General features: G+C 36.9%; 3 protein-coding genes across 7 annotated transcripts; 1 reads left to right on the top strand and 2 right to left on the bottom strand.

Moving 5' to 3' along the window:
* Positions 1-5: 5 nt before the first annotated feature.
* Positions 6-2,742, bottom strand: LOC138126772 (uncharacterized). Its single transcript, XM_069042553.1, has 3 exons — positions 1,484-2,742; positions 1,235-1,434; positions 6-373 (listed from the first exon to the last, which is right to left on the bottom strand). The coding sequence occupies exons 1-3, from the start codon at positions 2,396-2,398 to the stop codon at positions 271-273; spliced, it is 1,218 nt and encodes a 405-aa protein (XP_068898654.1). The 5' UTR covers positions 2,399-2,742; the 3' UTR covers positions 6-270.
* A 113-nt stretch (positions 2,743-2,855) lies between these two features.
* Positions 2,856-8,784, bottom strand: LOC138126759 (replication protein A 70 kDa DNA-binding subunit-like). 2 transcript variants are annotated; one of them, XM_069042532.1, is made up of 10 exons: positions 8,651-8,784; positions 7,257-7,434; positions 6,976-7,205; positions 6,703-6,928; positions 6,422-6,651; positions 5,939-6,374; positions 5,241-5,558; positions 4,964-5,190; positions 3,979-4,915; positions 2,856-3,614 (listed from the first exon to the last, which is right to left on the bottom strand). In XM_069042532.1, the coding sequence occupies exons 2-10, from the start codon at positions 7,284-7,286 to the stop codon at positions 3,429-3,431; spliced, it is 2,820 nt and encodes a 939-aa protein (XP_068898633.1). In that variant the 5' UTR covers positions 7,287-7,434; positions 8,651-8,784; the 3' UTR covers positions 2,856-3,428. The 2 variants fall into 2 exon arrangements, 1 of the variants encoding a protein (XP_068898633.1); XR_011157949.1 differs by having other exon boundaries at positions 3,474-3,767; positions 3,823-4,915.
* Positions 8,785-8,811: 27 nt separating this feature from the next.
* LOC138126762 (cytochrome P450 6k1-like) lies at positions 8,812-14,020 on the top strand. 4 transcript variants are annotated; one of them, XM_069042538.1, is made up of 6 exons: positions 11,111-11,126; positions 11,191-11,405; positions 11,454-12,315; positions 12,369-12,581; positions 12,634-12,885; positions 13,618-14,020. In XM_069042538.1, exons 3-6 carry the CDS (start codon positions 11,454-11,456, stop codon positions 13,779-13,781), a joined length of 1,491 nt encoding a protein of 496 aa, XP_068898639.1. In that variant the 5' UTR covers positions 11,111-11,126; positions 11,191-11,405; the 3' UTR covers positions 13,782-14,020. The 4 variants fall into 4 exon arrangements, with proteins under 4 accessions (XP_068898640.1, XP_068898638.1, XP_068898641.1 ...); XM_069042539.1 differs by lacking the exons at positions 11,111-11,126; positions 11,191-11,405 and adding an exon at positions 8,812-8,846 and having other exon boundaries at positions 11,585-12,315; XM_069042537.1 differs by having other exon boundaries at positions 11,035-11,405.
* The last annotated feature ends 206 nt before the right edge of the window (positions 14,021-14,226 follow it).

Below are 14,226 nucleotides of genomic sequence, written 5' to 3'. Positions count from 1 at the left end.
ATTATGATACAACATACAACTAAGAAGTAATTTGACTCATTAGATAGAAAAGAAAAGTACCAATTAAAATATGTCTCAAATATTGCGTTTTAAAAAGGACAGCGGGATCAAGCGAGATGGAAATTCAATTTAACAAAGAAATAATTCGGCGCCAAGTTTAAATATTATGCAAAAATATTAAAAACAGTATCTGATATCTGACCTTCACGAAACTCATGGTTTTTTCTTTGCATTTACTTCCCGCAACTTAATCTCGTTTCATGATACATTTTATTTAAATTGCAAAACAATGACAAGATAGGCCGCAATCGATCCGAATATCATGTACAGCATCGTATGATCGATTGTGAAGAGCCCAGCAGTGTTGCCAGACCTATCGAGTGACATTTCGGTAGATCAACTCGGAACTTTTCGGTAGGTTTCGTAAAAAATCGGTAGATTTTTTTATTTCTCGGCACTGGACGTATTTCTTGTAATAAAACGATTGAATTTTACATAAATAAAAGCTACGCTCTTTCACACCCTCATGGCGTAATTTAAACAGAACACAAAAAAAAATAGGGCATTTAACGGAGTTTTGGTGATGGATCACCCCTTCGATTGCAGAAATAACGGCACATCAACCAGTCCAAAACAAAACGCCTTCCAGATTGAAAAAACTAAAAAGCAATATTTCTATGAAGTATAACGTTGGAAAAACTTGCAAGAACTTCACGGTTTTTACGTAAACAAAATCGCTGTTTTCCAATTAATCCTAGAAATATTGTCATAAAACAATACATATATAGTGTGGAATAAAATGATCTACATCTAAAATAAATTAATAAATTGTGAAACACAATTGGCAAAAGGAGAAAAGCAAAAAAAAGAACAACAAAACAGCTACAGTCATATAATTCTAAAGAAATACGTTCAAGTCCGTAACATGTAGAAAATAACTATACATAAATAAAAGCTAGACACTTTCACACCCTCGACAACAGAACACAAAGAAAGCGGGGTAATTAACGGGATCACCCTTTCGACTCCAGGAATAACGGCACATCAACCAGTCCAAAACAAAACGCCTTAGATGTTCTCTTATGCAAATGAAGTAAAAATGTTTATTAAAAATGTTAGATTATGAAAATTTTTTTGAGTAACTTTTCGGTAGATTTGAGGTTTAAATCGGTAGATCGGTAGATTTTATGTGAATTCGGTAGATCTACCGAAAATTCGGTAGATCTGGCAACACTGGAGCCCAGCGGCTGAAAATTTCACTTTTCTTTGACTCAAGTGTTCCGCCAAAAGCATCAATTCATTTTTGGTAACTTCCTCATAGCGCGACTTTGGAACAGAAGGATAGTCTAGAAGAATCTTGTAACAAATGATCGACGTATTGTTGGCTTCACTGGAGGCTTGCTCACAACAAATCGCCAGGATGACACCAAAAATCTGAAATTGATTTTTTTGGTACATTTTCTGAGACTACAGTACTACCTACAATGTAAATAATGGAGTTCCAGGTGTCTGCCAGCAACAGATTAATATTAGATTTGCCTCCCATCACTGCAATCCTCAAAGCGAACTTCATCAGTATGTTCATGCTCTCGATCAGACAAATAATTATGATGAAGCTGATACAAGCGATTTGAATTCCGTGGGATTTACTAGTCAGTTCGATAACATCGCACAGCTTGTCGTACAGTTTTAAAAAGAACTTCATGTTGATCGTTCCAAATTTGGGGTTTGAACTTTTCTCACCTTTTCTCCAAACTGGATACTGCATGGTGGCCCCCAATCTCTCGTTCACCACTCTGAAATATTGCTTGATGCATGTGGAGACAATCTGCACTTGCATCACGCTGACAGAGACCATAATTATGTTCAAATGCATCACTACAGTCCAGCTGTAGTGAAACACATCGTTTCCTTTGATTTCAGAAATGGAGTCGAAAATCACGTATGCGGCAATCATGATTTCTAAAGAAATAAATTCCAGAAATAATCCTCTGTCGTTTAACTGGCACACAATATCGAATTTCTCGTTCAGTGTCCGTTCAATCTCTTTCAGATGTTTGACCACTTGCACGATTTTTCTACGACGGACTATCACAGTGAAGAGGACGGAGATCACATTGGTCAGTGTGATGCTAGTGATAGCAATGCTATCCAGAATTGCGACGGTGGCAATTATGTCAAAATAGAAGTAAAGACACTTGCAGTAGAGGGTGTAGACGCAGAGTCCTAGCAGAAGCAGACATATCAGGATCGAGTAGATAATGTACCACACAGCTAGTCCGTTGTAATTATATAAATCTGGTACTGACAAGCCAATTGTCTGAGATATCCGTTGTAACAATTTAATTATTCTCTTGTCACTCAGTTGGGTGTAGCGAGGAGCAGGATTAATTTTCATTTTGCGTCAGGATAATACACTGACGAAATGCTTGAGATGACGTGGCAAGAAAAACTTTGGAAATTTGACAGAGTGTAATACATTTCCAGAATTGGGTACCATTAGATAATGAGTTACGTTTTAATTATTCATGAACGTAAATAAGTGATTGTCAATACACAAATTCAAGTGGAAAGTTGGAACCCCATGAATTATTCTTAATCGTTCCGTAGCATTTACAATCGTGTAGATAATGGAAATCAAAACGATTAAAATATAAAAAATGTTTATCGTCGTTATAGGGGACATTTCTTAGTAGGATAAGAAACGAAGAGATGCTCAAATTGAGTCAATAAAATAATATAGCGTAATACTACAAAAGGGTGGGGAAGAATAAAGAGTATAAAAATGTATTAAAAAGAGGGTTAGCAAAGACAAGAAAAATTAGAATTATGAAATTAAAATAAGATGAAAAAACTGCGTTTGAAAAATTTAATTAGACAAACAAATTACATAAATTAAATAAGGATTGATGCAAACGCAAAGTTTGAATGAAAGTTAAGTCCGAGTATTTTTTCTGTTTAAATTAATTAAAGCAAACTTAAATATTGTTTAACCTAAATGAAGATGAAACTTATTCTATTCTATTCTTACTCTAAATGAAGAAAATTGTACTTAAAAAAATTGTGAATTTCTAGAACCTCCAATCAGAGGATTTGATTTGAGTCCTGTATTTCATGATTGATCTTAATCTGACTGCTCATCACGGGGGTCAGGTTCTTGCGAACTCTCTCACTTTGGCCCCTTTGATCAAGATGACGACGGTCCCGTCGAACTAATCCGCTTGGGAACCCCCCGGAGTCAAAGTGATGTGAACAATCGACTTTATCGACTGGAGGACAATTGTGCGGTGTCATTACGGCAGTCTTAGATTGGTCCACTAAAAATACTTCGCGTTTCTTCAGTTCGCGTTTAGTGGACCTCGACGTGAAGGTTTGCATGTCGGACGTCTCCTTACAAATGCCAATCACGTCGACCAACGCGCCGATTTTCAAGTGGCAACAGAATCAATGGGGGCGACATTGTTCTTCACCTGGGGGACGACGCCGTCGTCGTTTAGGCATTCCTCAATCACACTGTCACCGTTCAGAGTCATTTCGCAGTCGTTTTTTAAGGTGTTGAACTGTTTGTTGGCTGGTTTGACCTGACACTTGCTGAAGAAGTAAATCTTATCCACCTTCCAAAAGAAGGTGCCATTACAACACATCTTTTGGAATAAATCTTAAAACTAAACTATTTATTTTATTTCAATGAAATCCAGCGTTACAACGATTTAAATTGAAGCCGAATTTCACTATATGACGGTTTTGACGAGTTAACGCTTTTCTGGCTGAAATTGCACCAAAACGTGAAAAAAGACAAAAATTCACTTTTTGACGATGTACCTATTATAGGTAGTAACTAGGTATGTAGAACCTATTACATCGCTTCTTAAACCCAAAAAGAAAAAACATTTCTACATCATTTGAGGTTATGTCAGTCATTTTTCATCAGTTTTTGGAAATGTCTAAAACAGATTAACAACTAAATGAAAGACTAACCTGAAGGTAATTGAAGTATTTATCAGCCACATCCCTGTAGGCTGTGCATCGTATTTCTCCAGTTTCATCCATAAGGTCAAAACTGAACAGTTTGCCTTCCCCTTGCGAGTTCGAGCAGGTCTTCATCTCAGATTTATTAGCAACACGTGCCTTGATCACACATTCATTGTCAGAAGGAGCAAGCGTTGATATTTGACTGATTATTCTCGAACCTGATAATGACTGATTCAAAATGTTGGGTACTTCCACCCTAATTTGTTTCCTAGCTGGTTGACCTACATCACTACTGTCCTCTGTTGTGATTGAGGTGGTAGGACTCTCCACTACTACATCCTTGTAGACTCTGCATTGTATTTCTCCACTTTCATCCATAAGGCCTTCCTCTCGAGAGTTGGACGAGGCCTTCATCTCAGATTTATTAGCGGCACGCGCCTTGATCACACATTCGTTGTCAGGAGCCAGCGTTGATATTTGACTGACTATTTGAGAACCTGATGATGACTGATTCAAAATATTGGGTGCTTCCACTCTCATTCGTTTTCTAGCAGGTTGACCTACATCACTACTGTCCTCAGTTGTAGTTGAGGAAGGACTCTCCACTTTAATATTGTACCTGGACAGTCTATCTTCGCTCAAATTTACTGGATTACCAATACGTATCCCCACTTCAGACGGTCTTACGGAGACGAGCAGGCGATACTTGAAATTCGGATATTCCCTGTTGCACTGCTCGCACCTGTACATTCCGTTCTCTAGGTCTATCACTTTCTTGTTGCATTCTGCAGTCGGACACGCTTTGTATATCGCGTTCTCGGAGCGCACCAACAAAATCGTCGCCATGGTTTGGAAATAGTCGCCCTTTTCGGACTGACCCAGTCCTTTCTCGTGGACCTCCTTGAAGCTCATCCACGGAGTCTGGAAATTTCCACCGCCGGTCCTGCATCAAACGACATAAACTCTCGGCTGTTACACCGGAAGAACGCACCTCTCGCTCAAATTTTTCACTTCGCTGTCCCTCCCCTCCATCTCGAACCAATCCTTGATCCTGTGCCACTCCTGGATGTCAGGATTCATCTTAATCTGACTGCTCATCACGGTCGACAGGTTCTTGCCGCCCCCGAACTCCCCCACTTTGGCCCCTTTGATCAAGACGACGGGATTGTTGGTCCCGTCGAACGAATCCGCCTGGGAACCCCACAGAGTCAAAGTGATCTGAAAAATCGACTTTATCGACTGGAGGACAATTGTGGGGGGATCATTACGGCAGTCTTAGATTGGTCCACTAGAAATACGTCGCGTTTCTTCAGTTCGCAGTTAGTGGACCTCGACGTGAAGGTTTGTATGTCGGACGCCTCTTTGCAAATGCCTATCACGTCGACCAACGCGCCGACGTCCATGCTGGCGACAGAATCGATGGGAACGAAATTGTATTTAACCTGGGGGACGACGCCGTCGTCGTTTAGGCATTCCTCGATTACGCTGTCACTGTTCAGAGTCATTTCGTACTCGTTCTTTATGGTATTGAACTGTTTGTTGGCCGGTTTGACCTGACACTTGCTGAAGTAATAAACCTTATCCACCTATCAAAACAAGGTGTTGCTTCAACACATCTTTTGGAATAAATCTTTAAACTACAATATTTATTTTATTTCAATCAGACCCAGCTTTACAACGATTTAAACTGAAGCCGAGTTCCCCTATTTGACGATTTTAATGCGTTAACGTTTTTCAGGTCTCACTACCTGTGTGAGAGCACCGAAAAGTGAAAAAAAAAACACTTATCGACGATTCGCTTCGTTTATGAATCTATTACATAGCAATAATGTAGTCCTCCTGCTCATAAACCAAAAAAAATAAATCATTTCTACATTTGAAAGATAACCTCAAAATCATTTGAGGTTATGTCAGGCGTTTTTCATAAATTTTAGGAAATTAAAACACAACTAAATAAGAAGCTAACCTGAAGGTAATTGAAGTATTTATCAGCCACATCCCTGAAGGCTGTACATCGTATTTCTCCACTTTCATCCATAAGGTCAAAACTGAACAGTTTGCCTTCCCCCCGAGAGTTAGACCAGGTCCTCATCTCAGATTTATTAGCGACACGCGCCTTGATCACACATTCATTGTCAGAAGGAGCGAGCGTTGATATTTGACTGATTATTCTAGAACCTGATAATGACTGATTCAAAATGTTAGGTGCCTCCACCCCCATTTGTTTTCTAGCAGGTTGACCTACATCACTACTGTCTTCAGTAGTGGTTGAGGAAGGACTCTCCACTTTAGTATTATAGTTGGACGGTTTATCTTCACTCAAATTTACTGGATTACCAATACGTATCCCCACTTCAGACCCACTAACTACCGTTTCACAGTCCAAAATAACCAAGACTTTTCTACGGATTTGTGGATTAAGTTAGTTTAGGCTCCATCTGATACTTACTGATTCCCCTTGGCAGTGCTGGGAATTTCACTAAGCAAGAATCTTTTGATTTTGATGATGGAATTGACATCAATTCCTCCTTGGGCTGATAACATTGCAAAAGATATCGAATGATCACCATCAGAAAGTATCATTCTGTAACGCTCCTTGGTGGAACTGGTGGATTGAATTCTTTTACAACCCAGAACCTGTACAATAGGATCTGTGATTTTCTCGAATCTCATCATTTGCTAAAAACACACAACATCACGTCGAGCTTCTCTTTATTTTGGATAATGTACCAGCAAAGCTCCTTTCGTAAGATGATTCATTGTGTACTTTTTTATATTAGCTGGTTGACCTACATCACTATTGTCCTCAATTGTGGTCGAGGTAGGACTCTCCAGTTCCACTTTAATATTTTTGCTGGACAGTTTATCTTCGCTCAAATTTACTGGATTACCAATAGGTATCCCCACTTCAGACCCACTAACTACCATTTCACAGTCCAAAATAACCAAGACTTTTCTACGGATTTGTGGATTAAGTTAGTTTAGGCTCCATCTGATACTTACTGATTCCCCTTGGCAGTGCTGGGAATTTCACTAAGCACGAATCTTTTGATTTTAATGATGGAATTGACATCAATTCCTCCTTGGGCTGTTAACATTGCAAAAGATATCGAATAATCACCATCAGAAACTATCATTCTGTAACGCTCCTTGGTGCAACTGGTGCATTGGAGTCTTTTACAACCCAGAACCTGTACAACAGGATCCGTAAGTTTCTCGCCTCGTAACATTCGCTAAAAACACATAACATCACGTCAAGGTTCTCTTTATTTTGGATAATGTACCAGCAAAGCTCCTTCCGAAAGTTGATTCATTGTGCACTTTTTGATATTCTTCCCCCAATAACTCTTAACAACTACTGTCGAACCAACTAAGGAAGTAAAGAATTGAAGAACACCGGGCACCGGAGCGGAATCTAGGAGGAGACTTCTTAAAATCCATAGGCGGCGTGCGTGATGTGCACTGTGGAATGTAATACTTTAATTACTACTCAAATCCCTAGTGTGAAAAAATTTTCCGTGCGCCACTTTTAACAGTTTTGTCCTTTTTGCCAGTATTTTTTTTGAATTTATTAGAATTATTGCCGTTGCATATAAATTGTTACTGACTACGTGACCACCCGCCTCTGATTGAAAGAAAAAGAAATACAGAAGCCAATTATTTTTGTTTAGTTTTTTTAATGCAGTTGTCCAATCACATGGGAGGTAAAACCCGTAAAACTCTGTCGAAAGACCTTTGCTACAGAGCTGGCTAGCTGGCTAAACTTACCTTGACGAACCGGTTCGAAACGTAGCAAATCCTGCAAATCTACATCAGCTATTGAAGTGCAGTCTGCTGCAGTCAGTGACACAAGAACGATTTGTTGTGAATGTGAATGTTGAGATAAGGAACCCATGTACATTCTTTAGGTTTAGCGATTAGGGCAGTCTTGTCTCTAGTCTTTGTGGTTCGAGAGGACTCGAGATGTTGCAAATGGATTAGTGATTACTGATTAGTGATTAGCCATCAAGATTTGCTGCGTACCTTGCTGACATGGAGGCCACGAGCCCAACCTATTTGCAATCGCACAAATATTCCTCACTGATTTTTTGTTTTATTTTGCCAACAGGAATTGGCTTACAATTTTATTGAACTGCAACTAATACTCCGCTTGCAACTTTCAACACATGTGAATACTAAAAAATACGGTACTAACAAATTGACGACAAAATGATGGAAATGAAATTGCGGCACTTGAGTAGGTACTTGACGAAACAAAACACTGTGTAATTTTACAATTGATTTAAAATAATAATTGACCATTTGTTCCTTAATCCTTTAATGTACAAAATACTTCAAAAAGAAAAAAAATTGGTAATAAATCATAATAAATTCCAAAGGTGACAAGTATTTTTTATAAACACTATCTTTGTTTTGACGGCAAAAATTGCATTAGCTTGTAGGGCTATGGGTGAATGCGAGAAAGATAACTCTCGCAAAGAGAGACAGCACACAAAAATAATAATAATGCTGGTACTAATCAAATTCCCAATCAATGTAACGCTAACGCATCAAACTTGATGCAGCGTCAGAATGTCGTAATTTGGTAATCGTCGATAAATAAAATAAGGTAAGCAGCCAATTCGCTGAAAGTGTTGTGCGAGCACAATCAACACAGATTTACAACAATAAAACACACCTTGCACGAATTCACTTCTGCACAAACTTTCACTCTCACACTCTGTCACAGTCACGTCACAGTTCGCCTTCGACTGGCTTGGCTTGGTCGGAAAGGAAAGGATACATCTTTGATTTCCCCCCGAAAGACTGAGGCTTTCCAGAGCCTTTTCAGCCACACTGACGGGAAGATTCGGGATGGGTGCGGAAGGAAAGTGGTACGTACTTAGAGGTTTATACTGACCCAGCATTCGCCTTATCTGTGATATGAGATATAAGACGATGTGATGGTGTGGGGAAACCTCTGAAAAAAACCCACACCTGGTCAGGCGACACCGGGGTTAGAACCCGGGACCTCCCGAATGTATAGTGGCGCGCAAGGCCCTTGGCCACAGTACTCGGTGCTTTGTCGGCTTGGTCCGCCCTTTAAATATCCTAATAATCACGAAATGGGTCTCATCACTGCCGTCAGTGGTCTCATGACTCTCATGGTCTGAGACTGACAGATTTGTGACGGTCTGGCCTCTCGGAATATTATAATTTTACCCATTGCAACTGAAAAAGCTAAAGTTCCAATTTCTCGTTCCTAAACTATACCTAAGTAAAGTCTCTCTCGGTGCTGTTTCGTTTAACTCCAACTACTATTTATCGAAATTCCTGAAGATTCTTTTGACAAAACAAATCTATAAATCCATCTAATCTTTTGACGTGACATACGCTAAAAGACGAAAAAGAAAAAAAAAAACGGTGTTTAATATTTCGTTGTCCTACAAGATGGGAATTATTCAAGGAATTGTGATATGATATGGTCTTTGTCGTGCAAAAATTGCCACTACGTAGTTTCATCTATTTAACGTTTCAGCAAAACATTCTTTGGTCTTGATGGAATAAACTCTTTCAAACAAAAGTCATTACTGTTGAAATTAAATAAAAATTGAATTTAAATTGATTAGGTACTTTAAATTGAAAATTTCTGAGGATATAGTCATAAGTAATATTTTCCCTTTAAGACATTTATTACATACAAAGTTAAAAGCGTTATTAAAATGAAGTAATACCTAAAACAAACAAATATAAATAATGTTGAAATAGAATGTAATCAATAAGTAATATACAGTGCGTTTGTAAATTTCGGAATAAATTCCATAAAACTGTAAGTATTAATTTCTAAGAAAAATCCTCGAAGAGGTCAACTTTGTTTTTAAAAAGTGCATATTCTTCACTACTTTACTTATGTTGACAGCTTTTCATCTCCTAATTATGACGTCATCAATCATTTTTTTAAATGACATCCCCACTTTTTTCTTGTTTTTCTAATAGGCTTTCGATTTCGAACTAGCTAAATGATGAAAAAAAGTGATACCTTACATAACAATTTTTTTGAGAAAATGACATATTTTACTTATAAAATTTAGTTTAATTTTTATTGTAAAAATTTTAATTGACCTCAAACAAAAACAAACAAACATCTAAGGTTAACAATAAAATTCAACGCAAATTTTGAAATTGCCTCCCCTCAACCATTTAGCACTCACCGACACTTTGTACACTGCGCTCAATAATGTCAGCGCTTATTTGTTCCGTTTCAGGGCGAATTCTCTGCCGCAAATATTCTAAATTGTTTGGTCAATTAAAATAAACCTTCGATTTTAACTAAACCCATTGAAAAAAAAATGTTTACCTTAAAAATTAAATTACATTTTTGAAATAAAAATTGTCATTTTCTCAAAAAAATTGTTATGTAAGGTACTAATTTTTTTCACTCATTGTTTAGGTAATACGAAGATCTATCAAAAAGAGAAAAAAAAGTGAGGGATGTCATTTAAAAAAATATTCTTGACGTCATAATTAGGAGATGAAAAGCTGTCAACATAAGTAAAGTACTGAAGAATATGCACTTTTTAAAAACAAAATTGACCTCTTCCAGGATTTTTCTCAGAAATGAATACTTACAGTTTTATCGAATTTATTCCGAAATTTACGAACGCACTGTATAAAATGATTTATAAAAAATTGTTGATCGTAAATCAACACAACATGTTATCAATGTGTTGATTTCTTACAATAATTATTGACAAATAATTATTCCAAACTTTTATATTCTTGTAGAAGCTTCCTTCACCTAGTTAATGTTTAACGTTTCTTTAAATTTTGCATTTAAACATTGCATAATTAAAAACAAATGAAATAACGTATATTGGGTGCAGAAAGTCAATACATATAACAATATTTTATAATGTATTTATGTATGTATTTTGAACAATAGAATTACAAATAAAATGTTTCCAATTAATTTTTTAGTTTATTACGTACTGCAAGTTCTTCCACGATATTAACACTATCGTAGAAGCAACGATTAGATATTTATAAGTTCGTGACAAACAAAATTAAAGTTCAGTCTCATGACAAACAACACATGAGAGAAGATTACAGGAAGTTAAAAATGAATTTGTTTCAAATTAGTTTTGCTGAATAAATGTAATGTAAAAACAGTTACGGTAATGTTGTAAAATGTGCATCTAATATGGATGTAGAAAGTTAATATTTTTGTTCATTTATCAGCGACGCTGTTGGTCAATAACAAAAACATATATTACTTGCAAGTTCTTTCTCCAAGATATTGCATGATCATTCTGGTATCACTTCGTGACAAACAAATTTAAATTATATTCTGATACCACGTTTGTATTAAAGTCAAAGACGAATTAGTTTTAAATTAGTTTCATCCAATCCAGAAGAATTCAAGTGTAAAAAGACTTATGGTGATATTGTAAAAAGTAAGTGGAGTAAATATCATAGACATTATTTAATAAATTATGTTTTAGATGATTTTTATAGCGGCAGTAGTTTTACTCGTAATACTCGTATTACTCTTGTATTACTTTATAACAAAAGACTACTCGTACTGGGCATCTAAAGGAGTTCCTTATGACAAACCCTTTTTGATTTTTGGCAGCTTCTGGAATATTGTGACCGGAAAAGAACATCTTGCTCAACGAATCCGTTCAATTTACAACCAACACAAAACACCATATTTTGGCATTTACGTATTTCACCAACCAAATCTGGTGATCCGAAGTCCAGAATTGATAAGAAAAGTCATGGTGAAAGATTTCGACAAATTCAAGGACCGAAACGCTTTCTCAAACGAATCCATCGATCCCTTAAATTTCCACAGTCTTTTCGGAGCTAAAGACACAACCTGGAGGAACCTGCGTTCCAAATTATCTCCAGTTTTTACCTCGGGCAAGATTAAATTAATGTTTCCCTTGATGGTCGACTGTGCCAACGATCTGAGTGCCCACTTAGAAAAACTAAACGGAAAAACTGTGGAAATGGGAAACGTCTTGAAGAGATACTCTGTGGACATCATCTCGTCTTGCGCTTTTGGAATAAATGCGAACTGCTTCAAAACCGAAAATTCGGAAATCTTGGTTATGGCAACGAGACTGCTCGACTTTCGCTCACTGTCGAGAAGTTTGTCCATGTTTTGTGCGTTTTTCCTGCCCAAAGTGATGTACATCTTCAGACTCACTTTCGCTGATCAGACCGCTGCCAAGTTTCTTGTCGATGTGTTCAAAGGGGCGCTCAGGGAAAGGGAAGAAAAGAAGATCGTGCGCAACGATCTCATCGACTTACTGAACAACTTAAAAAAGAACGAATCGTTCGACGACAGTTACAAATTTGGTTTGTTACTCCTGCGTCTGCTGTTCCTTCTGGTTTGGAATATCTTCTTTCAGATGACATTAAGATGGCGGCGCAAGCTATCACGTTCTTCTCAGCTGGAAACGACAGTTCTAGTATAACATTATCTTTCGCTTTCTACGAGTTGGCTTTGCACAAAGAGGTCCAGGACAGGTTGAGGCGCGAAATTAGAGCGACTCTTGATAAAGAAAAAGACTTAACGTACGAATCTATTCACAACATAAAGTATCTCGATATGGTCTTAAGTGGTAAAGTATCAACGGCAATTTTTAGTATCACTGTAAAATCGTTCCGATCCAGAGGTGTTAAGAAAATATCCTTTGACGGCTCTCATAAATCGACAACCTTCCGAAAATTACACATTTGAGGAGACAGGTTTTACCTTGGAGAAACACATTACAGTAATTATCCCTATAACGGGATTGCATTTTGATCCAGAACATTTTCCCGATCCGGAAAAATTTGATCCAGAACGATTCAGTGATGAAAATAAAAGAAACATTAAGTCATATACATATTTACCTTTTGGAGAAGGTCCAAGAAGCTGCATTGGTACGTAATAATAGTAGATTATATCATTAAGAGTAGAAGTGAGTCTTTTTGTGCTAAGAGATTGAAAACTGTGACGAAGTCGAGGTCGGCAACTGGGCGAAGCACAAAAAGACTTTCTACTCTTAATGATATATGTATACTATTTTATCTTCAAGCGGGTCACAAAAAAAAAATCGGAACTGAACTCATTTAATTTCTTTTGCTGCAGTTACAGTAAAATGACAATTTTCAAACTTACAATTTTCAAATTTTAAGGCACCCGTAATTCCTAGAATGTACTTGAAGGTTCGATAATATTAGTAAAGTCTAATAAAGTCTAAAGTTTACTTTTTAACGTTGAACGGCCATCTTGCTATTTTTGATTTGGAGATCTGTCATCCGTGCACATGGGCGACTCGTGTTACACCACAGTGGCACCGGTTAAATGTTAGGTAATAATTTCGTTATTTCGCTTTTTTGGAGTTTTTTTTTAATAGGGATAATTTTATTATTAAATATTTCGTGTAATTATTGATAAATAAATCGTGAGCAATGCTTCAAATGACCTTACATTTGACTCGGTCAAATCGCCTGTGGACATTTCAACTCCTAGGATTTGAAGTGTTTTAAGTTCGGTTACAAAAAAAAAGCCACTTCAACCGTTTCTATAGAGATAAAAAAAGGCGCGATTTTTGACCGCTTGAAGATACATAAATTAATGTTTCTTTTTTTTGTAATATTGATTGATTTCAGGTCAAAGATTTGCACTGTTGATGTCTAAACTTGCAATCGCTTATGTCATTAAAGATTATGCGGTTGAACCAACAAATCAAACCAGCATACCCATGAAATATAACCCACGTTATCCATTTACACAAAGCAAAGATGGTGTACATTTGAGGATAGTCAAAGTTTAGAGAGTTTGATTGTTGATTTTTAGATTTAGTAAGATCTGTACCTGTCGCTGATTTTTATTTAAAAATATTTTTTACATTTAGTGCTAAAGACAATTTAAATTAGAAGTTCCACTTTTAGTCCAACAAAAATTAGCGGTCAATAAAAGAATGAAGAAATAACACAGAAGATTAAAGTAAATGGACAGTGAAAAAAAAGATATGGAGAAAAAGACAATAAAGAATACAGAACAGAGCTAAAATTGTTTTTTATTATACCTGAATCATAATCCCTGTTTTTGATACTAAAATGCGTGCGAAAAAGGGCCTTTAAAACACTAAAGCTTTAAGGGTTGCTTAGGTAAGAACCTAGATTTTGAACAATGATAAATAGACATTTATACACAATTTATGATAGCAACGAAATAAGAATTGACCATTTCTATATCAACGGGTAATGACGCAGATT

The sequence above is a fragment of the Tenebrio molitor genome, chromosome 3, assembly GCF_963966145.1.
Source record: "Tenebrio molitor chromosome 3, icTenMoli1.1, whole genome shotgun sequence".
NCBI classification, from domain to species: domain Eukaryota; kingdom Metazoa; phylum Arthropoda; class Insecta; order Coleoptera; family Tenebrionidae; genus Tenebrio; species Tenebrio molitor.
This window is presented reverse-complemented; position numbering and strand designations above follow the sequence as displayed.

Coding starts and splice junctions, on each gene's coding strand:
- LOC138126772 (XM_069042553.1), bottom strand. CDS start 2,398: ATGAAAATTAATCCTGCTCCTCGCTACACCCAACTGAGTGACAAGAGA. Junction 1,435..1,483: donor GGAACTCCATTATTTACATT/GTAGGTAGTACT, acceptor AATCAATTTCAG/ATTTTTGGTGTCATCCTGGC. Junction 374..1,234: donor TTTTCAGCCGCTGGGCTCCA/GTGTTGCCAGAT, acceptor GTCACTCGATAG/GTCTGGCAACACTGCTGGGC.
- LOC138126759 (XM_069042532.1), bottom strand. CDS start 7,286: ATGAATCAACTTTCGGAAGGAGCTTTGCTG. Junction 6,652..6,702: donor TTACGAAAGGAGCTTTGCTG/GTACATTATCCA, acceptor GTGTGTTTTTAG/CAAATGATGAGATTCGAGAA. Junction 3,615..3,978: donor AATACTTCAATTACCTTCAG/GTTAGTCTTTCA, acceptor TTCTTTTGGAAG/GTGGATAAGATTTACTTCTT.
- LOC138126762 (XM_069042537.1), top strand. CDS start 11,454: ATGATTTTTATAGCGGCAGTAGTTTTACTCGTAATACTCGTATTACTC. Junction 12,316..12,368: donor CGACGACAGTTACAAATTTG/GTTTGTTACTCC, acceptor ATCTTCTTTCAG/ATGACATTAAGATGGCGGCG. Junction 12,582..12,633: donor TCTCGATATGGTCTTAAGTG/GTAAAGTATCAA, acceptor GTTCCGATCCAG/AGGTGTTAAGAAAATATCCT.